Consider the following 23,539-nt stretch of genomic DNA (forward strand, 5'->3'; position numbering starts at 1 on the left):
CATCCATCCATACATTCATCTGGGAATGTTTCTAAAGCACAATTAAAACATTCAAGTTAACTTCATGAAATTTTGTAGACGTATTGTCTAGTGATCCTACGTTTTTTCACCTTTTCCTGCTTTTTGGTCTTTGTCCAATTTTCCCTTCTTTTTCTTCAAAATACCTAGTTTTTCCTACTTTTTTGTTTCAAAATTGTGCTAATTACTGTTAAAGTGTGCATATTGCTTGTATTATAAAAATCAACAGTTATGGGAATTTGGTTTTTAGCGGAAAGATATATATTTTATCTCTGAATTTGCTGCACCATATAATGTCAACATTAAATTTACACTCTGAAAGTCAATTTCTGGCACTCGAGTGTTACTTTTGCCATGAGTAAGTAATGACTAAGTGTGCTCCTTTAATATTCGTATGAAGCTGTCTGTGGAGTACATGGATTTTGAATTATTGTCTTTATCTCATATTAGCTTTTACCCTAGTCTGACACCCAATACCTGATGTAGATTTTTGTGTCGGGGTGTCGTTAAATATTCATCCACTCGTTATTATTATTCTCACATTACTGTTAAAATTTTGTAATTTTCTCTGTTTTTGACAGTCTTTACTATATCAACATTGAATTTCAGCCTCAAAATGTCCACATCACTCAAGCATTTGGTGTCAAATTTCACTATATGTATAAGTTTCCATCACATTTTACATTAAAAAGAGCCAGATAGAAAAAAAATAAGGGCTAGAATAATTTGTAAAATTGTCTGTTAGCCATTTATGATTGCTTCAAATACTCAATAGCTAACAATGTTTCCAATATTAATATAATCAATCAATATAGTGTACAACAATTTCAAGTAACTGTATAATGTGACTGTTACATAAGATTCATATTATTTTGGATAACCAAAATACAAGTACCATTTCAGTCCTACTTTTGTCCTAGTTTTTTCTTCTATTTTCCTACTTTTTATATGGGTGTACTGGACAGCCTGACATATTAATCTAATGGTCTAATAGTGCCTTCTGCTATGAGGGAGTTGAATTTTGATATTTTGTTTCTTACCATGGACACAAATAACTTAAATAACCAAATTCACTGTTTCCTGAGAACAAAACCGATCAAGATAACTTCATGAAATTTTGTAAACATTAATCTAGTGATGTAGTAGTGCATTTTGCTGTGAGGGAGTCTTCATTTTTGATATTTTTTTTGTTACTATGGAAGTATAGCCAGAATGACCAAATTCACCATTTCCGGAGCAAAACTCCAAATCCATTCAAGATAGCTTCATAAAACTTTGTACATATATCAGTTTAGTGGTCAGATGGTGTCTTTTGCTATCAGGGAATTTTAATTTTTTATTTTATTTTGGTTACCATGGAAACAAATTGCAAGAATGACCAAATTCACTATTTCCATAGAACAAGTCTAAAACCGTTAAAGATAACTTCCTAAAACTGTATACACAAATCAATGTAGTGGTCTAATAGTGCCTTTTGCTAGAGAGAGTTTTCATTGGCAGTATTTGTTCTGTTTTCCAGAGTTTTGTACACATGCTAGTCTATTGGTCAAGTAATGCCTTTTGCTACGACAGATTTTTTACTTTAATATTTTTACTTTTCCATGCTAAATGAGTGTGGTTTCCATTTCATTAGAAGTGGGGTGGGGGATGTTGATGACTATGTTGTTTTGTTTCAACTTTAGATAGTAAAATCTGACACAACACAATTTTGTTGTGTGTAATATTTTTAGGGGACATCCTAATGAATCTAATTATTGTAATAAAAATGTACAAAAAAACTTAATATCACAGTTTGCGAATGATGTAAAAGAAATAACAGACAGTTCTTAATTAAGTAATAATGTCCAACATGCTTTTAAAAAATGTTTTACAAATATCAAGAAATAGAATCCATGTGCACTTTACATCATTTTTCCATGGATTCTATTTCTTGATATTTGTAAAACATAATCCATAATGTTTACAAAAACAAATCAAAAACAGATTTTTCATTTACTGTTATTTGATTTCAGGACAAAGATGGTATTGTGGCCTGCATTGATGAAACTAGACATGGTTTTGAAGATGGAGATTATGTTACCTTTTCTGAAGTGAAGGGTATGACAGAACTTAATGGCTGTTCTCCAGTGAAGATCAAAGTTCTAGGTACATTCATATCAACTTAGTACACATAGTGTGATCATTGGGAAATCATGTTTTATTTCCATTAACAACCAAACGGAATAATTGGTTTTTGTCATCTTTAAAAATAAATATGTAACATTTTGAACAACTAGTTTTAATTTATAAGTGTTATTTTTCAGTTTTATATGTTGCAGAATTTGCCACATAATTTATCAAATTCTGCCACAGAATATGTCAGATTTTACCGCGGAATTCAGGGGGAGTAATTTGCCTGGTGCACTGTGGGTCTAGGATCGATACCTGTCTGTTGGCCCATTGGGCTATTTCTTGTTCTAACCAGTGCACCACGACTGGTATATCAAAAGCCATGGTATGTGCTATTCTGTCTGTGGAATGGTTCATATAGAAGAACTCTTGCTTCTAATGGTAAAATGTAGCAGGTTTCCTCTAAGACTGTCTAAATTACCAAATGTTTTACATCCAATAGCCGATTAATAAATCAATGTGCTCTAGTGGTGTCATTAAACAAAACAAACTCAACTCAACTCTCTGTCTCTCTGTCTCTGTCTCTCTCTCTCTCTCTCTCTCTCTCTCTCTCTCTCTCTCTCATATGGGTGGGAGTACCATAAAGAAATTATGAAACGAGTTTGGGAATTTTTTATTCCTCAAGTGAGAATGAATTTCATATGGTACTCTCATGAAGTGCTGTATAACAAACGTTAAATATTGTAATCACTTCACAATCGATGTTAATAATATTCAGCGATGTCAATTACAGTGATGCAGAATGATGTCAATATCATAGGTGTGACCTTTGCAAGCTTGCAGCTGCTATAACTGTAACAAAGTTTTCAATATATTATAGTAGCCCATGCCATAAAGATAGTGTGTGAAAATACAATATTTATGTAACCATTTATTGTTGACTATATGGGTAATAAATATATAACAAACACACATTCACAACCCTGAACATCAACCATACTGTGGAGATTGCCGTGGTGTTTTCTGTTTTTAATATTTTCTACGGCAATTTTGCATGTAACTTTAAATTACAGTGTGAGGAGAGTGGGAGCCTGAGCCTCGCAAAAATCATATAGGACTCTAGCTTGGCAAGAGGGGGACGTAGCCCGTTGGTAAAGCGCTCGCTTGATGTGTGGTCGGTCTAGGATCGATCTCCGTCAGTGGGCCCCATTGGGCTATTTCTCGTTCCAGCCAGTGCACCATGACTGGTATATCCCACTGTCTGTGGGATGGTACATATAAAACATCCCTTGCTGCTAATCGAAAAGAGCAGCCCATGAAGTGGCGACAGCGGGTTTCCTCTCTCAGTGATCCGTAACCATATGTCTGACGCCATATAACCGTAAATAAAATATGTTGAGTGCGTTGATAATAAAACATTCCTGTCCTGTTCTCTAGCTTGGCTAGCATAAGAGCCCACACGGCTCGTAAAAATTATTTGTACAAATTACCTTGATTCTTCGAAATGACTGTCAGCATATATATCAAAATCATAGGAAACCAGTCTTGAATAGTGATCTTTTCCATTGTTTTATGCAAAACATTTAGCGTATCTTCTGTTCTACTGGAGACGCACAACAGGGCTCGCTGGGTTGGTGGCGGGCTCTCAAGATTTGCAAACAGTGTGTACTTATGACACTTAAATGTTTTAAACCAAAATCGCACACTGAATTACCTGTCACGTTTTAGCTCACCTGGCCTGAAGGACCATGCAAGCTTATCGGATAGTGTGGGCGCCGTCAACTTCTCCAGTTCCACCAGGCAGCTTTCAGTCAAACTTCGTCCAAATGATCATCTAATGGCCCTGACCAAGAATTGTTTTTTTTCGGGCCAAATTAAAATACAATATAGCTGCTCCAGCCTTTGATTGGCAGAGAGATTTTCTACTTGTTCTTAATGTCCGCGATGTAAATTTTAAGCCAAAGCTGATAAAAATGATCCTCTGATCAGCATATTGGATGTATGCAGTGCTTGGGACATGGTTAAAATTCCTGAATAAGAGGGAGTGCCTCGCAAATTTAGGTGACATAAGAAACAAGAATTTTTTCATAAATATTAATATACTTTCTCCAGTTTGATTTGGTAAAAGTCACATAGCAATCAGCAAGACAATTTACTTTGCACATATTTACATTCTTATAACAGTTTTGATCTTAGTTCTGAAACTTGATTCTCTGGGGTAGCTTCTACTGAGATATAATGAGATATTTTGGAAGATTGAAATTTTATTTGCTTAGATGATGTGAAGCTTTCATTATGTCATACAGCTGCATGAATTGTTTGAATTTGTTATTTTACTAGTATACATATGTGTTTTGAAAATGTTAAATACGGCCCTGGGCCTGTGCTTATAAAACTTTAGTCCAGACTCAATCTCTAATGATTTCACATGCATACAATTTGTATGGTGTTGCCATGACGTTCGCGTCTCAGACTTTATAGTCTCGAGTCTAAAGTTTTATAAGCACCAGGCCTGAAGCCATCCAACCATTGCTTGTAGCTTTCATTTTTACTATTGTCTTTGTTTTCATAGGTCCATACACATTCAGCATTGGTGACACAACTAGATTTTCAGACTACCTAAGAGGTGGAATTGTGACAAAAGTGAAAATGCCCAAAACAATCAAATTTGTATGTATAGAAATATATATATATATATATACACAGTCAAACTTCGATAACTCGATCTTGAAAGGGACAAGGAAGTAGTTCAAATTTAAGAGCTGGAGTTTTTGAAATTAATATATGAGACTGCATTGCAGCTGGTTGATTTCGCTTAATATTGTAAGAAATATGCGCTTCACTGCCCTACGTCTGAACTCTGAGAACTATGCATCCACAGTTGAAAGGCGAATTAATATATCAGTCACCTCACCCCACGCCACCCCATCTCATCCCATCCCACCCCATCTGTTGGCATCTTCGACACCTGTGGAACATTCATTTTGCGTATATTGTAAAAGTAAGTAAATAAAACAAAAAAGATAACCCAGATGAATTTGAAATATATATATATGCTTGGGCATATAGGCTACATATATTTATTGACCGGAAAAACAATGAAAAAAAGGCATTTACATACATATATAAATAACAGAAAATGACAATGACGTATTTTACAGATGTCAAAACATGGCAGAATGTAATTAATAAATAAAACACTGAATGCCGAATAACACTAAGTACACCTCTACTTTCTTTTTCCAATTTGGCCACCATTTCTGGGCCCATCGTGAGATTGAGGTTGCTTGGATGACAAGAAAGCAGAACTTTTAAAACTGATCTGGCAAACCCCACATTTGCTCGATCTGTAATGTATCAGTTTTTAACATAACTAAATAACTGGTAATTGTTAAACATTAACTGATACATAAATAGAAAAGGTAAAGATGTGATACGATTCACGCCTTTGAGAGCAAAAACAGCACTAACAATTATTACAAATGCTCTTTGAAGTTAACCTTTCTGTGTCTGTAATTATGTATTACTTTGCAAGGCTCTCCACCACGTACAAACACTGACGACCAAAGACAGGATCATTTCATTCTGCATAGTCGGTGATCTATTATTCTGTAATTATCACCTTAATCCGAGACAGGTGCGCTTCACTTGTTTGACATGATTGTCAATACATTCATCTTTAAAATGCTATCGGCAATGACACTTTGATCAATCCACACACATTGAGTTTTAGAGGTATATACTCTATTAAATCTTTATGGTGGGACCAAAGAATTAGGTCGAAAGATAGTTTTCGAAGTTTAAGTTTTCAAAGGTTGTTATTACTAGTTAGTATAGCAACTCAGTGGTGACCGTCGATTCAGATTGAGGGATCGAAGTTTTCGAGAGATCGATGGTGGAGTTATCAAAGTTTGACTATATACACACACACACACAAGTTAATATATCGATGGGCAATTCCATGCCAAAGTGGACATTTGTATTTATTTTTATATTAAGATTGTTTCACTGTAAAATTGTCTGTAGAATCCAAAATTTGTTAAGTAAAGTATTGTAAAATAAATGAATGTGGTTGACTTTAGCGATTTTATGAGAATGTGAGACTTCTGTGTTACACATTATTTAATTGAAGGTAATATTCTTTTTATTAGTGGGTTTTTTTTTTTTACCATTAACAAAGTACTATATTGCATGATCCTCTTTAATAAATATTTGATCTTTTACAGAAATAGGGGAAACTGAAAAACATTGAACAGAAAAGTTTGTTTGTATTGTTGATATATATGTAATGAAGGAATCAACTTGTATTCTCTAAATAAATATTAATGTAAATAATCATCCACATTTACTTTTCGAATTCATGCATTCTTTATAAAATTATAGCTGTTAACATTTTGTAATTCTGTTTAGTATAAACCTTCATGGTACTAAAATGCTACACTCTTATCATATCATATAGCGTAATATCAAAGATATACAAGTAATGTACCAATAGGAAGATAAGCAAGGAATACCAAATATCCAGCTTATTCATAAAGTTGTAGTACTAGTAGTGGCACCAAATGCACTTGGCCGTCTTGGGGAACATCAATTCCAAATATAAAAGTTATCCATTAACAATATAGGAGTTAAGGAAAGTGTAACAACTTTAACCAAGCTTAAGGCAACTGACCAAAAATCTGCAAATCCATGATGAAGTTCACGTTCTAACCAAAACCTTCTAAATTTATATGTTTAAACATAAGTCCCAGAAAGTGGAAATGTAATAACACATGTACTTGAAGGAAACTAATTTGACTTTGTCCAAATATTGACGGTAATTATGTGTAAATGACTGAATACTCAGAAATGGGAAGTACCATTCTAATCACACCAACATGTATATAATGGATAAAACGAAAGCCGCCATTTTATTGTGTTAATACATGTAGAATAATACTGTCTTTAGAAGGAACTCTAATCGGAAGTAAAAAAATAAAAAATAGAAAGATTGCATTTTTATATGGTCAAAAAGAAAAATACTGATATCTTTGACTATTTTGCATGTATGTTGCCAGAACCTCAGATAAATTTGGAATGTTAATACTAGGCCCAAAATTGTTCACTTATTCCAATCTAGATGATTGACATTTAGTCTAATTTTAATATGTTCTCTGACCTGATGTCATTTGATCTGTATGTATCGAGCTTAATTAGGGATAAATATTCCATGATTGCATTATTACGTAGTTGTAATTTTAAAAATTCATTGACATCACAGGTTATTCCTGTGAATCCTTCATATAAATATAGCTTTGTAAATGATCTAACATTACATCATATATTCTTGTACATTCTAAACTGCCCAACTGCTGCATTGACCTTAATCTTTGATGTTGCTATCCATCCATTTGCAAAAATTAAGAAGAATATTTTAATATGCCAGTCGTATATAAAGGGTATCAACATCGTAGCAAGTCTTTGAAGTTAGAATATGATTTTCATGTCTTGGACATTTTTTTAAATGTCATACTTGTACAATGTCCTCAACAGTCGTCTCAAATTCCTGCTCATAGATATATTTAGTAATTTCCATTTTAGTATGACAAAAGTCAACTTTAAAAAAAAAAAAAAAGGTGTTTTCACTTGACTTATTTTGCTTTAAAAATTATTATTATGTTTTTCTTTTCTTTTTTGTCAGAAATCAATGAAGCATGCCATTCAGAGCCCAGAATTTATTGTAACAGATTTTGGGAAATTTGATCGTCCTGCTCAGTTGCATATTGCATTTCAAACAGTTACACATTTTGTCAAACAAAAAGGACATTTACCCAAGCCGAGGTGCAAGGTATGTCTTTTAATATATATTTTTAATTTATTATATATATTTTTTATTAACACTGTATATTTAATCTTCTGACTACTGCAGACATGAGGAGTCGCCTGACATCATGCAAGCCAACACACTGTATATTTAATATTCTGACTACTGCAGACATGAGGATTCGCCTGACATCATGCAAGCCAACACACTTGTATATTTAATCTTCTGACTACTGCAGACATGAGGAGTCGCCCGACATCATGCAAGCCAACATACTGTATATTTAATCTTCTGACTACTGCAGACATGAGGAGTCGCCCGACATCATGCAAGCCAACACACTGTATATTTAATCTTCTGACTACTGCAGACATGAGGAGTCGCCTGACATCATGCAAGCCAACACACTTGTATATATAATCTTCTGACTACTGCAGACATGAGGAGTCGCCTGACATCATGCAAGCCAACACACTGTATATTTAATCTTCTGACTACTGCAGACATGAGGAGTTGCCTGACATCATGCAAGCCAACACACTGTATATCGCATGAAGTGCATTCACTCAGCTTATGTGACTGACAAGAAATAATTGTAGAACAGCCAGAAATAGTTTAATCGAGACCAGTAACAGCTTTGTTTTAATTTTTCTGTGAGAATACTTTTGTAAAAAGTTGAGAAAGTGGTTTTAGACACACTTATACCCATAATCCAATAGTGAAAGCAGTGTTCTCGCTGCTCCATTTAAGTGGGGCGGCCCGCCCTGCTATTGCATTTTGCCGCCCTCCTTTATTTTTCTGCGCCCCTCTTTATTTTCCAGCACCTATCTCCGCTATTTCCAAATGCACACTTTTTTCCACACATTAAAAAAACACAACGATCAGTCTGCACACTGGACATCAAAGGAAACAAGCCGCGTTGTGTACGAAAAAGCAACTGACGAAACATTTACGACAGTTACCGTAACGTAATTTAATAGTATTTTTAACAGCCTCTATTTTGTCCCATACCTGTATCCATTTGTATGTTTAATACAAACAATAAAAGTTATATTTTATTTGAGCAATGAAAACATTTTTATTTTTTATGGATTCGGCAATCTCCGACTGAAAACCCCCCACTTATTTGGTGCTAAATTTGTCACGTGATAAGAACGGTCACTCTATCTTTTGTTTCCACTAACTTTCATTTGATATAATTGATTGTAACTGACGATTTTTACTTTCTGTCATTCTGTTTATTCAGCAGTTCTTATATTATATTGTAAACTTTTCATTTTGGGAGAATATCACCGCTTATAAAATCAATGGAAGTGGTAGTGTTTAGCATTAAAATCATTCATCTTGGGTGCCAAATAATATATACGCCGCCACTACAAAAACAAAACTACTTTTTATCAGTTGGCGATAATATTTTATCACAGCGATCGATTCATTCGATGAAGATGGGAATAAAAAATAAAAATAAATGTTTCGACATTAGTGGATCACACAAACGCCTTTTTTGTTTTTCGTATATCTTGAAATCTTTATTAAAATAATATTAAAACTTTGATCGCTTCAGCAAAATATCAGAATGATAACATCTTCAGTTCAATTAAAAGACGAGTCTGCTTGTATTTCGTATATACTTTTTGTAATCAAAATAAGGAGTGTCTTTCCACAAAGTCTATCAACACACAACAACATGGTAACCACCAAGCTCTTCCTCTCCCACCCACTGAACACTGAAAAGGGTTAAGCAGTTGTGCATAGATAGTTTGCAAACATTCATATTATCTTGGTAGTTTATCACTGCTATGATGTTCATCATTGGAGCTTTTCTGATGCCAGTGTTATCTTCTATCTGTCTTATCTTCCATCCATCCATCCATCAAATTTTCTTCTAGAGTTTTGATTGAATAGTTCTGAATCATAGTACCAACATTATCTGGGGTGGTCTCTACAAACTTTTTATTTGATAAATTTCAGTATTTATTAAAATTCTATTTCTTGCTAAATTTTGATTGGTTCGTTCTAAAATTGTGGTTTGCTACAGTAATTTTCTGGGGCAATCTTCACAGTGGATGTTTAAATGGTGGAGCTGTCAAGACCAGCAGACCTCCTTTTATGGATTCTGCTGTTTATTTAATTTGTACATGTATTGGTGTACTGTCAGTTTAGGACCGATCCCCATCAGTGTGCCCATTAGACTATTTCTTGTTCCATCCAGTGCACCACAACTGGTATGTGAAAGGCCGTTGTATGCGCTATTCTGTCTGTGGGATAGTGCATGTAAAAGATCCCTTGCTACTAATGAAAAAATGTAGCATGTTTCCTCTCTAAGATTATATCAAAATTACCAAATGTTTGACATCCAATAGCCGATTATTAATAAATCAATGTGTCGTTATACAAAACAAACTTTTAACTTTCCACTAAAACTCTTTATTTTTTACTTTGATTTATTAAGTACACTTTTGGCAAATATAATGTTTTTGTTACCTAGTATGAATAGTATATTTTATGAATCACAATGATTTTATGTTTAAATTAATTTTGTGCCACATTTCAGTCCTCTGAAAATTGCGTGAGTGATAGTTTCGCGCAACTATAGTTTTGTGTAACCCATTTTTCGTTTGTAAAAATTAAATGGGTTACCTGAATTTGTTTTTGCATAATCCATAAATGGTTTACACAAATTTTCAATTCCCAGAGGCCTGCAATTGTATGACAGGAATAAAATATAACATTTTCATTCATAAATAATAATTCACCATATGTCAGACATTGTAAGTGAAACAGTTTTTTGTAATCGGGACATAGTGTCTGTAATGGAGTAAGAGTAAAGTCAGCTCGCGTAGGGTGCTTGCATCGCAGGATGAACAACCTCGGTGGATCCATTCTACTGATTGGGTTTTTCTCGTTCCAACCAGTGCATCACAACTGGACAAAGACTGTAGTATGTGCTTTCCTGTCTGGGAAAGTGCATATAAAAGAACCCTTGCTACATAAGGAAAAATGTAGCGGGTTTCCTCTGGTTACTATATGTCAATTACCAAATGTTTGACATCCAACAGCCAATAATTAATTAATCAATGTGCTCTGGTGGTGGTGTTAAACAAAAACAAACTGTAAACTCAAAACAGTACTAGGCTGATAAAGTTTTTAATTTGCAAAATGTTTTGTTTTTGTGCAGTCTGATGCCGATAGCTTTCTGAAGATATTCAAGGAAGTAAACGAGAGTTCTTCAGCTAAATGTGAGGAAATAGATGAGGATCTCATTCGAGAATTTGCCATGACATGTCAGGGTGATATCTGCCCTATTGCTGCTGCCATTGGTGGTATTGCAGCCCAAGAAATCATGAAAGTAAGTTACCATTTCTCTACTAATAAGTTTTATTTGTAATGCATGTAAAATATTGCTGGGGATATGGCTGGGGTACACTGAACCTGCAGTGCCTACAATGTAATCATCTGTCATTTGGGGTCATGCACTCTGGAGACATCCATAATCCCACACGTGAAGTGACTGAAACTGTATATGTGACCATAATCTCCCTATCGAGCCTAGCAGAATTAATTAATGAATTTTTAACAGCACAAAGAAAGGTTGGGTGTTGGATATAGTATATATGAACAAATGAAAGTCAATACAGTTTGTGGTCAGAACACAGTGTATGAAACTGGGGAATTTTTATGTATAGGAATTAATTCTCTGATGGCTGTGGCAGTGATGGCGTAAACTTTGGCATTAAAGTCAGAGCTTCCCGTCACAACAGTTGTACCGTGCTGGGCTGGCTGGTTCTGTGCAGGGAAAGTGGCTATGGGACCTGCTCCAACTTGATCCATGGGCAGCAAAGTGGTCGCAGTGCAGGGCTGGGCTGGCTGGTTCTGTGCAGGGAGAGTGGCCATGAGACCTGCTTTAGCTTGGTCCATGGGCAGAGAGGTGATCGCAGTGCAGGGCTAGGCTGGCTGGTTCTGTGCAGGGAGAGTGGCTTTGGGACCTGCTCCAGCTTGGTCCATGGGCAGAGAGGTGATCGCAGTGCTGTGCTGGGAGCGTGGCTGTGGGACCTGCGCCAGCTTGGTCCATGGGCAGAGAGGTGATCGCAGTGCTGTGCTGGGAGCGTGGCTGTGGGACCTGCGCCAGCTTGGTCCATGGGCAGAGAGGTGATCGCAGTGCTGTTCTGGGAGCGTGGCTGTGGGACCTGCGCCAGCTTGGTCCATGGACAGAGAGGTGATCACAGTGCTGTGCTGGGAGCGTGGCTGTGGGACAGAGAGGTGATCGCAGTGCTGTGCTGGGAGCGTGGCTGTGGGACCTGCGCCAGCTTGGTCCATGGGCAGAGAGGTGATCGCAGTGCTGTGCTGGGAGCGTGGCTGTGGGACCTGCGCCAGCTTGGTCCATGGACAGAGAGGTGATCACAGTGCTGTGCTGGGAGCGTGGCTGTGGGACAGAGAGGTGATCGCAGTGCTGTGCTGGGAGCGTGGCTGTGGGACCTGCGCCAGCTTGGTCCATGGACAGAGAGGTGATCACAGTGCTGTGCTGGGAGCGTGGCTGTGGGACAGAGAGGTGATCGCAGGGCTGGGAGCGTGGCTGTGGGACAGAGAGGTGATCGCAGTGCTGTGCTGGGAGCGTGGCTGTGGGACAGAGAGGTGATCGCAGGGCTGGGAGCGTGGCTGTGGGACAGAGAGGTGATCGCAGTGCTGTGCTGGGAGCGTGGCTGTGGGACAGAGAGGTGATCGCAGGGCTGGGAGCGTGGCTGTGGGACAGAGAGGTGATCACAGGGCTGGGAGCGTGGCTGTGGGACAGAGAGGTGATCGCAGTGCTGTGCTGGGAGCGTGGCTGTGGGACAGAGAGGTGATCACAGTGCTGTGCTGGGAGCGTGGCTGTGGGACAGAGAGGTGATCGCAGGGCTGGGAGCGTGGCTGTGGGACAGAGAGGTGATCGCAGTGCTGTGCTGGATCAGGGCTGGCTAGCTGCTATCCCAGCTCTGTCAACAGAGACCGGGTAGCAATGTTTAGATCACTTTCTCAGAAAACTTGGTTTATAATAGTTCATTGGTTCATTAAAGTGCACTTAAAATGTTTATGGTAGGCGAGACATTTAATTCCACAGAATTCTCGTTTAAATCATGATCAAACTATATCTAAACCACATAAACTATTACGGCTATAGATAGACAGTAACAACAAATGGACAACACATTTGGTTTTCAACAAAAACATGTATTTTTCTGACACAGATTAAAAATCATTACAAGTAATTTAGTGGCTGAGACAGAATAGAAAATAAATCAATTTTTGAAAATTTGACATTGGAATGGGATCATGTTTATCTTGAACAAGTTTCACCTCTGCTTCATAGGTGAAGGTCACTTGCTAAAAATAGAAATTAATGATTGTATTTCATCATGCTGTCTCAAAGTCATGATCTTTGTCATATATATTAAAATGACCTAACTTAACAAGACAAAAACTTAATTTGATAGTTATCCAACAATTTAAGATAAAACCTTTAAATGAAATTGTAATGGAAACTTAACACAATCGGATGTTTGTCAAACTATTTCTTCTTTTTTTTTAAACATGTCCTCAACTTGAAGTTTAATATTTTTTTGTGAATCAAGATGCAAGTTCATAAAGATATTGTTCTGAAAGGCAGGTCTCACGCGAGGTCAAAATCATAGAGTGAAGTCACTGCTGTCTCAAATTTTAGAGAGAGCAAAGTTTTTAACAGTAGGGAGACTTGAATTTTTAATCCAAAAAATAAAATGTGCAAAAAGAAGTTATCTTAATATAATTACAAACTTTCTGAATTTATACGATTTACTGTATTCTGATTGGCTGACGTCACTTAAAAACCAAGCGTTATCCTTCCACAAACCTCATAAAAATACGTCATCACGGAAGACCAAGATCGAAATAACCGCACAACACCAACAGTCACTACACGTAAACAAAAGTTAATATCAAGGTCACTTTGCGATAGAAAAACACAAGACAAATCTGCACATGAAATTGTTTCATTTTTTAAAAAGAAGTTATAATAAAGATATATACACTGTTTTTGTTGATTCAATACTTATTGTAGTATAAAATCGCTTTGCTACGCTACGCGATTTTATACCATTTGTGACTTTTATACATCGATAAATTCCTAAAAAATGAGAAACAATTCTTATACAGGTGCAACTTTTATTTTATTTTATTTTTTAAATATTTTCTACCGTCTGTACTGCTAATTGATGGACATATGCTCTATATATAATTTTTTTAATTATCTTTTCACATGTCACCTTCTATAGAAATAATGAAATGTAATTGACAAGCACCAACCATTTAGAATTCATTCTGTCACAAGTTTGTCTTCTCATTTCATTCACTACCTACTCCATGCAGAGTATTGTCCTAGTAGATTAATCTGCCTCGGTCAAGTTTAGATTACCCAGAGGCAATTAAATGTGTTCCAGTCAGTTTCTTAATTAATACACTGTTGTCTAGACTGAATGGGTACTAGTCTCGGTGAAGGTGTGAAAATTGCTTATCTGCTGCACCTTGTCACTGTTGTTTACAATTTAAAAAATGTTTAAAGACACAGGCACTTTAGCGACTTGGAGATCCAGTTTAAGTTGCTGCTGGCTGTGTAGGACAGGTCACTGCTTATTATGAGTGCATATACAGTAAGAATCCGCTAGGAGAGGTTTGCCTGTACTATTTTATAATTTCGACATCTGTTTTGTATGTTGAATTTATTCATAATGACAAAGTCTACGTAAAACTAGTTAATTACTCCCCGCATTTTTTTCACATCGAGGTCTGCTGCTCCAAACAAATATTTTTTTTCAATGTATTTTCTAGTGGAGCATGACCCAAACTCCCTAAAAAAATACATTTGACATAATCTAGATCCCCACCCTTGTACAATTTCCAGCACATTCGCCTGACAATATGCTTCAACAATCAGTAGTACGTTTATGCCAACTATTAGTGCCAGACACAGGTGTTGTCCGAGCTAGACCATCCATCTGTGAGCCTGTCTCTCTTCAAACTCTCAGACCATTCACACTTAATTATTATCTATGAATAGGTGTTCCTCAAATTCTTCACCATTCATCCGTGATGTGTACATTGCAAGTGATGGCAATTTTTGAAAAGCCGACACAGATTTCGCCTTACGTTGACTAGCATGGCGAAGTCAGGCTGGTCAGAACAAAGTTTGGACTCAGTTCGCCCGGTCGCATGAGCCCTGAAAGGATTGTAGCATTTTTATAGAAATAATTCTTATTAAAATTAATAAAAGCACATTTTCAAAATTGAATATTTAATTTTATAATATATATTATAATTGTTTTAGTTGGATTTTTTTTTTCTAGATGACCACCTTGGTAGTTTCAATTCCAGATGCCAAAAAGAAACTGCAAACCTTATTATATTGTAAAACATTAACCAGATATTCTTATATATTGTAATCTTTCAGGCTTGCACTGGGAAATTTAGTCCTGTTTATCAGTATCTGTATTTTGATGCCACAGAATGCCTTCCCGAAAACCGAGACTCACTAACAGAAGAGTTGTGTAAACCTGTAAGTATTGCTGTTTAATCACATTTAAAAAATTGTTGGGTTTTTTTCAGCAAATTTTAATTGTTTGAATACTGTATAATAATGTATTTTACTGTTCTTAAATAAGCCTCCTTTCATTTTTATGCGTCCAACTATGGATCGTATTATGGTATGGTGGCTTCTGTCCATCCGTATGTCCATATGTCCGTCTGTTAACTTTTTCTTGTCCAGATCATATCTTCCATACAGATGCATACAGGACCATGAAACTTCACATGTAGGAACAACTTGGGATGGCAGTGTGTCGCATACTATTACTAGGCCACTGTGACCTACTTTTCACGGTCTACTGAATGTAACAGTAAATCCTTGTCCAAACCTTATCTTGCATACAGGACCAACAAACCTCACATGTAGGAACAACTTGGGATGGCGGTGTGTCGTGTGCTATTACTAGGTCACTATGACCCACGTTTCTTGGTCTACTGCACAAAACAAACTGTTCATCTATCACATTGCAAAAATTTGACATATTTAGAATTGAATCATACCTGTAACATATTCATTAATATAGATATGATTTTCCATCAAACCACTGATGGGCGTATCATGTACCTCACCAGTACTCTTGTTAACGTGTACAAAGAATTAGGCTCTTATTTGTAAATAAGCACCCACCCCACCTTTTAACACCATTAAAAAAAAAAAAATCTTTAAAGAGACATGCCCTAGTTTCAGCCCGTGAAAATGAACACTAAGTTCAGTTAATCTACAAACCTGTAACACATTTGGATAAAGTTACAATTGAGTGAAACGTGAGTCTGTGAATTTGAAATGGTGAAATACCCTCTAAAAATAGACTAAAACTGGACTCCATAACTGTTACTTCTCAGACACACATACGTTTTTAAAAATATGAGAAATGCATTTTGCGATATTAAAAACACTAGGATGACTAAAAACACTTCGAATGTACAGAAATGGATAATATAAACAATAAAATCTAAGTAAAGAATGATTACAGTTATCAAAAATGGCTCTAATAGTAAAAAGGTATGCCTTAAGTGTTTAAAAACTAGGGTATATCCCTTTAATGTTATTTTTATTTTTTCTCTTTCATGTCTTTTTTCATTTTTCTCTTTAACATTATTTTTCTTTGAAGGTGAACTGTCGATATGATGGTCAGAGGGCTGTGTTTGGAGATACATTCCAGAAAACATTGGGCAATCTTCACTATTTCCTGGTAATAGTTGTTAATTTTTGTTATTTTACTGTTGTTAAAATCTTTGTGAAAAATAGATTGCAAATGTTTGTAACTTTTGGATTAAAATAAACATTTCAGTGAGTTAAAGCAGAAAAAAAAGAGTAATGAACCTTTAATAATCAATCATGTCATTCCAGTTGTCATTGTGCTGTGGTGTTATTAAACATTAGTTTTATTTTATTCATCAATTCATCCGAGTCCACAGCAGGGCTAGCTCTGGATGAGCATTCAATTTCACCATATTATCTATAAAACTTCAAAAATAGCAGAAACTAAGTTATTTTCTAACAAAATATCAATTATTACATGTAATTTTTTCACCAAATTATAATTTAAAAAATTCGCCAATTGTTTTTAAAATTCGCATTTAGTGAGTGGCAGAGCTAACCCTAAACAGCAAAAACTCTAAAATATAGTTACTGTCAAGAACACTATTTTTTCATGTAAAATTAAAGTATCATAAGGACACTTTAAATGCTTATGGGTGTATACCACCAAATCCCATAGACGACAATAGTAACATGTTTCATAAGTACTATTCTATCAAAATATATACTTTTTAATTTTCAGGTATTTTTTGTTTACAAAATAATAAAATTTTGTTTTGCAGGTGGGAGCTGGAGCCATTGGATGTGAAATGCTGAAGAACTTTGCTATGATTGGTCTAGGGTGTGGTGAGAAAGGCAAAGTCATTGTGACAGACATGGACAGTATTGAGAAATCTAACTTAAACAGACAGTTTCTTTTCAGACCCTGGGATGTTCAGGTATATATGTGTATATGTACCGGTACTCATTTTAAATGTTAAAATAACAGGAATATTAGTTTTGACTCACTTTCCTGTAACAAGGAGAATGGCACTGACAGATATACATAATAATACCACACAAATACTTATGTACATTTGTGATCTTGTCATTTACACATTAAATATTACAAAGTGTATCTTGATGCCTCCACTTCCAAGATATTATTGAGTTGATCGAGTTAGGATCAAATCTACATTTTAGGGGAAGTATTATGTTCTTAACTCTTTAATTCCCTTAACTTATGGCAAAAGGAACGTTTTTAGGCAAGTGCTATCATCTCATTATATGGACAATATTATTTGTATTAACCAAGTCTAAATGAAGTAAGTGGATTTCTAAAATGTTGTGCCTTTTAATCCAAATGTTTTACTAAAAGTATTGTTGATTTTCAAAATATTCATAATATTAACTTACCGTATTTGACCGGAAATTAGCCCATGTCTGTGAATAAGCCCCCCTCCGTTTTGATAGCATTCAAGAAATTAGGCCCTCATCCGTAAATAAGCCCACCCCCAACTTCGTCACTTTATAAATAACACGAAAATGCAAGTTTGCTCAAAGTTCATTTAAATGTCATACCCTCCAGCAGGTAATTAAACACAAATGTAACACAATATTTTACCACCAGTGAGATTAAGCAGTTGAACAGTAACAGTGTAACATTGTTTTCAATTTCATGCTTGCAGTATTTCTTTGAAGTACCCAAACCCAAGTCTGAACTAAAAACCAATGTCTATTTTTACCAACACACTGTGTCTGCTGTTAATGCTAATTAGGCAAATACCTTATTCTGATTGGCTAAGAACAATGACCTAGATTGACAACTCTTTGTATAGCTAGCTGATCAGTGTAAGATTGCTGTCTGTGTCAGAAAGGTGTATACCCTATTGAGTTTGTTGTTAATTGCTGTTGTTTTAAGTCTTCTCAACATTAAATTTTGGATGTAAATAAACAGCACTGGTAAGTATTTGTAACATAGAAGGTGTGTTTCTGATAATTAGATACTAGTAAAAAAAAAAAATATATATATATATATATATATATATATATATATATATATATATTAATAAACAATTATTATTTAATAATAACAAATGGAACACTAATTAATACATGTGTTTTGTTTTCTTTCTGGTTTATTTAATTATTATTATGTATTTTATTTATTATTATTATTACTTCTTTTTTTTCAACTAAACTGGCCCCTTGTCTGGGAATAAGCCCACCCCATGCTAAGCTCACAATGGGTTGTCTTGGCCCCCTGGGCTTATTTCCGGTCACACTAGAAACAAAGTAGAAACTAATATATCACCAATTTCCTGAAACATTCAAGCATAGCCAAAAACATTGCGAAATAAAAAATGTTTTCTGACTTGCCCAATTTGTTTTTAGCTGCCCTATGACATACATCAGATTTGTCTGTGTCTCCGTCTGTGATATGTCTGTCAAGGTTTCCTTTGAAGATTATCTTCTTCTGTAGTTTTGATTTGATTGTTCTCAAACTTAGTACAATGATTCTCAAGGGCAGTCTCTACAAAGTAATAGATATTTTAGACATTTTTGAATTATTAAATGTTTTCAATTTTTTTTTTTAAGTTTGAAAGTCTCTTTGTAGACATTTGACTTGATGGTTCTAAAATTTGGTACTGTAATTCTCTTAGGCAGTCTTCCGAAAATAATGAGATGTTATGGAAGTTTCGAATTTTTATTGTCTGAACAAAGTAAAAAGATGGATATTATTTCTTTTATGGTGGACATGGCAATTTTTGCATTTAGCTGGATGTTAAACTTGTGTGTTGAGCACCACAGGCCTCTGACAATTGAAAATTTGCATAAACCATTTATGGGTTATGCAAAAACAAATTCAGGTAACATGTTTTGTTTTTAGGTAACCCATCATGAACATGTAAATGATGTCATAAATTCAATGAGCAAATGAAAAATGAGTTACGCAAACTATACTTACGCGAGTGATGCACGAACAAAACCATCGCTCTCATAATGTTCAGAGACCTAAGCACCATTTCTCACAAGTTGGAAAGTCCTAAATTAATGAAACTTGGTGTATAGTTGCACTTGTGAATGTTCATTACAATGCATGTAAAAAAAAAAAAAAAAAAAAAAAGGACAGGGGTTCTAGAATACAGTGGCTTAATGCCTGAGGCCAGTAGTTTTTAGTCTCTGGCCATGGATGGGACGTAGCCCAGTAGTCAAACACTTGCCTAATGTATGGTCGGTCTATGTTTGATCCTCATCGGTGAATCCGTTGGGCTATTTCTTGTTCCATTGTTAAAGTAACGTCATCAGATATTGCATTTCTTGACATCATTATTTTTATGTTTATCAAGAAATAATGAACATGTTGCTATGGCTGAACCAATGGGATGACGTTAAATTGTAACGAATGTAACGGAAATTTAATTATGATGATAGGAATCTTTATGAACATTTGTTGTATATATGACTGAACTTGAGCATTTTTACCACCAGAAATTGAAATCAAGGACGGCTGCTAAAGCAGTAAAAGACATGAATCCATTTATGCATATTGATGCCAAGGAGGACCGAGTTGGTCCAGAAACAGAAAATGTGTACACAGATGACTTTTTTGAAGCTCTTGATGGAGTAGTAAATGCACTTGACAACATTGATGCAAGTAAGTCCGTGTTTGAAAAAAACTTTGAATGTAGGAGTTAAGAATTTTTTTTTCCAATTTTTGTTTTTGCAATACCTCAAGATATGGAACTGAAAGTTTGTATATAGCTTTATCATGTTCTGTTGCAGGTCCTGTTTAACTTTTATGGCAATTTACCTGTTTTTCACAGACTTGTGGCCCTTGAACTTGGGAGATATGAAAATTTGTTAGACCTGGGCCCATACTTATAAAACTTTTAAAATTCAGACTTAATTTCTAATGATGTCACTTGCATACAGTTTGTATGACAATTTGTATGGCGTTGTCATAACATTACTGTTTCAGACTCTAAACATTTTATAAGCATCAGCCCAGGTAGGGGACATTTCAGTGTTTATGCTCACATGGAAATCGTTTTACGCGAGTGACAGCAATTGCTCATGTCTAACCTTTTCTTTTCTTTTCTTTCCTTTCTAAAGGTCATGAAACAATTTTATCTTCTGCACAGTAAGCCTAGATTTATAAACATGCTAATCCAAGAAACATTTACAAATTGGATGACTTCATCCATTACATTATTTTCTGTTTTGTCTAGGAATGTACATGGACCGGAGATGTGTTTATTACCGAAAACCTTTGTTGGAGTCCGGCACACTGGGAACAAAAGCAAATGTTCAGGTAATTTCCAGAGCAGCCAGCTGTTGAAACATTCTTTTCCAATAAAGCAAACGTCTTCCGTTTCAATTGATGCAAGATGAAGAATTTTTAAAATCTAGCATTGAACATTAATTGAGTCATATTATGTTTAAATTTTATTCTTATTTTTTATGTGCATATATATGTGTTTTTGTCTTGTCAGTTATAATGACCTTAAATTCTTTACTTATTTTGTATCTGGAAGTATACATGATTTTGGCTTGAACACTCATTGAGTTGTGCATAATGTGAAAGATGGTTTCCATTCTGGTAACCCGCCTTCAGACTGCTTCAGACACAGTCTTATATAGATATACGATTTTGGAATATATAAACTGTTTGTCCTTCAAATTATACTGAATAAGTCTGTGATAGTGATCTTTACATGGCTTTGGGGGTTTTTCAGGTGGTCATTCCCCATATCACAGAATCCTATTCATCATCACAAGATCCGCCAGAAAAATCTATTCCCACTTGCACTTTGAAGAACTTCCCTAATGCGATTGAACACACTTTACAGGTAATAGGTTTTGATGTGGGTGCTTTATTATGGCCAACCGACATTTTAAATGTTCGCCCCCAGTTTAAATGTTAGCTACTAAAAATCTTCATTTTTGAGAAGAACAGTTTTAAAAGTTCTGTCACCGACACAAAACACACACACAAATGCACGCACACGCAAGCACACACACACACACACACACACACACAGAGTAATGTTGTTGTTTTTTGGCCTGAGGAAGGTGGCCATAACTTAATATTAAGTATTCACATAAATGTTAATAGTGTGCTTATATTTTTATGAATAACATGTAATGATGATTTTAATTGTTCCATGTTGAATTTATGCTACAACAGTTTGCTGAATCAAAGCAGATTTCAGAGTGCTAGAAACTTAGGATAAACATTCCTGGTAGTATTTCAAAGCCAGTATTGATTGTTAAACAACAAAAACAATTATTTTTTAGTGGGCCAGAGATGAATTTGAAGGATTGTTTGTCCAACCAATGGAGAGTGCACAGCAGTACATAACTGATTCGAAGTTTGTAGAAAGGACGCTAAAACTTCCTGGTTTTCAAGCTGTGAGTATTAACTTAAGGCATAAAGAATGAAAATAAGCTAAAATGTGACATAACATCCAGGTGATGCTGTGTCGGACTATAACCAGATATAAATTAAGCACCCTCCATTTTTTTCATACTGTGACTGCAACATATGTTAAAGAATAATAGGTTTGTCCAATTGTGATGATATTTTAGGTCGATTATAGTGACAGACCCTAGTTTTTAAACACTATGACATATTTTTCACTATTAAAACCGTTTTCAGTATTCTAAATTAGAAGTACTTCAATTTTATTATTTAAAATATTTATTTTCGTACACCTGAAGTGGCTCTGGTCATCCAGTTTTTTGTAATACCCCAAAATGTTTTGGGTTTGTTCATAGTTCTGAAAATATTTGTCTGACAAGGAGTGGAGTGGCAGTTTAAAACAAAAATTGGCGCGCATTAATATATAAAATCTTCACTATCATCATTTTGGTTTTGCCCACAATAAATGTCAAATATCTTTACAAAAATGATTATTCGATAATATCCGTTCATCAACCTGCTAGTTTCTGTCTACAATTAATAAAACCTGAAATATATCAAAAAGTGTATTCCTCACCTTTTCTTATTTATTGCTGTTCCAAGCCTGGAAATATGTTTTCAGTCACTGACTTTGTCCGGTACAAATTTGTTATTTGTCAAGTTGACGGTCAAAATTTTAATATTAGCGGTCATTTTATCCAACACAAAATAAGTATTTCTGTGTGTTGAAGCAGTTCAATGCGGTACGTTTTAAAATGCATATTTAAAGTAGGTTTTTTTGTTCACATCATGCAGCATGCATGTTGTTATAAACTTGCTAGAGTGCCATCACGTTTTCCTGAGGAAAGAAAGAAGTTTCTCATATCTCTTAGAAGACCCGAGCAAGCCCGATGAGCCAATGTGTTTTTTACGAGTTCAACTGCCAGTGTCGAAAATGATTTTATTTATAATTTTGTCCCATATTTGAAGTTACATAATTCTGTTTCTGTTCAAGATATGACATTGGTTTTTTCAATTAATATGTTGCGCAATATACTGGCAATATAATACTCCATACAGATATTTCATATTTTATGCCATACGTAAGAAATAATCATTTGTTATTGCTTTTCAAGACTACTACACATATAACCTGTTCTCAGATTTTAATTATTTTTTAAAATTATTATGATTTTTTTTTTTTACCACTACCAGTGTAAGATTCCAATTGACAGCATATGACATTAATTATGATTATTTGGCCCACTGATGGGGATTGATCTTAAACCGACCATGCATCAAGCGAGCGCTTTACCACTGGGCTATGTCCCACCCCTGTTAGTTACTGATTCACTTGTTTTGTTTTCAGTTTGATACTCTTGACGCTGTGAAGAAAACACTTGTAGATGATAGACCAACTTCATTTCAAGATTGTGTGAAATGGGCTCGCCATCTTTATCAAAAGAATTACATCAACCAGATTTCCCAGTTGCTATATAATTTCCCAGCTGATCAGGTGTGTATTCTTTATTCATATGCATTGAAGCTCCTCTAAACCAGACATCTAAGGGACCAAGTATAAAGTCCAGTTTTA

General features: G+C 35.3%; 1 protein-coding gene across 4 annotated transcripts in view; it reads left to right on the forward strand.

Annotated features, from left to right (window-relative positions):
- LOC121368250 (ubiquitin-like modifier-activating enzyme 1) overlaps positions 1-23,539 on the forward strand; it is a 75,645-nt gene that overhangs the window by 28,775 nt on the left and 23,331 nt on the right. For all 4 annotated transcript variants that reach the window (XM_041492901.1, XM_041492902.1, XM_041492900.1 and 1 more), the window contains 12 exons: positions 2,031-2,163; positions 4,700-4,797; positions 7,808-7,954; positions 11,109-11,279; positions 15,387-15,491; positions 16,633-16,713; positions 17,345-17,500; positions 20,034-20,199; positions 20,774-20,856; positions 21,281-21,394; positions 21,843-21,956; positions 23,315-23,461. In XM_041492901.1, coding sequence (XP_041348835.1) covers positions 2,031-2,163; positions 4,700-4,797; positions 7,808-7,954; positions 11,109-11,279; positions 15,387-15,491; positions 16,633-16,713; positions 17,345-17,500; positions 20,034-20,199; positions 20,774-20,856; positions 21,281-21,394; positions 21,843-21,956; positions 23,315-23,461 — 1,515 coding nt within the window. The remainder of the gene's footprint in view (positions 1-2,030; positions 2,164-4,699; positions 4,798-7,807; positions 7,955-11,108; positions 11,280-15,386; positions 15,492-16,632; positions 16,714-17,344; positions 17,501-20,033; positions 20,200-20,773; positions 20,857-21,280; positions 21,395-21,842; positions 21,957-23,314; positions 23,462-23,539) is intronic.

Source organism: Gigantopelta aegis, chromosome 3 (assembly GCF_016097555.1).
Source record: "Gigantopelta aegis isolate Gae_Host chromosome 3, Gae_host_genome, whole genome shotgun sequence".
Classification (NCBI taxonomy): Eukaryota; Metazoa; Mollusca; class Gastropoda; order Neomphalida; family Peltospiridae; genus Gigantopelta; species Gigantopelta aegis.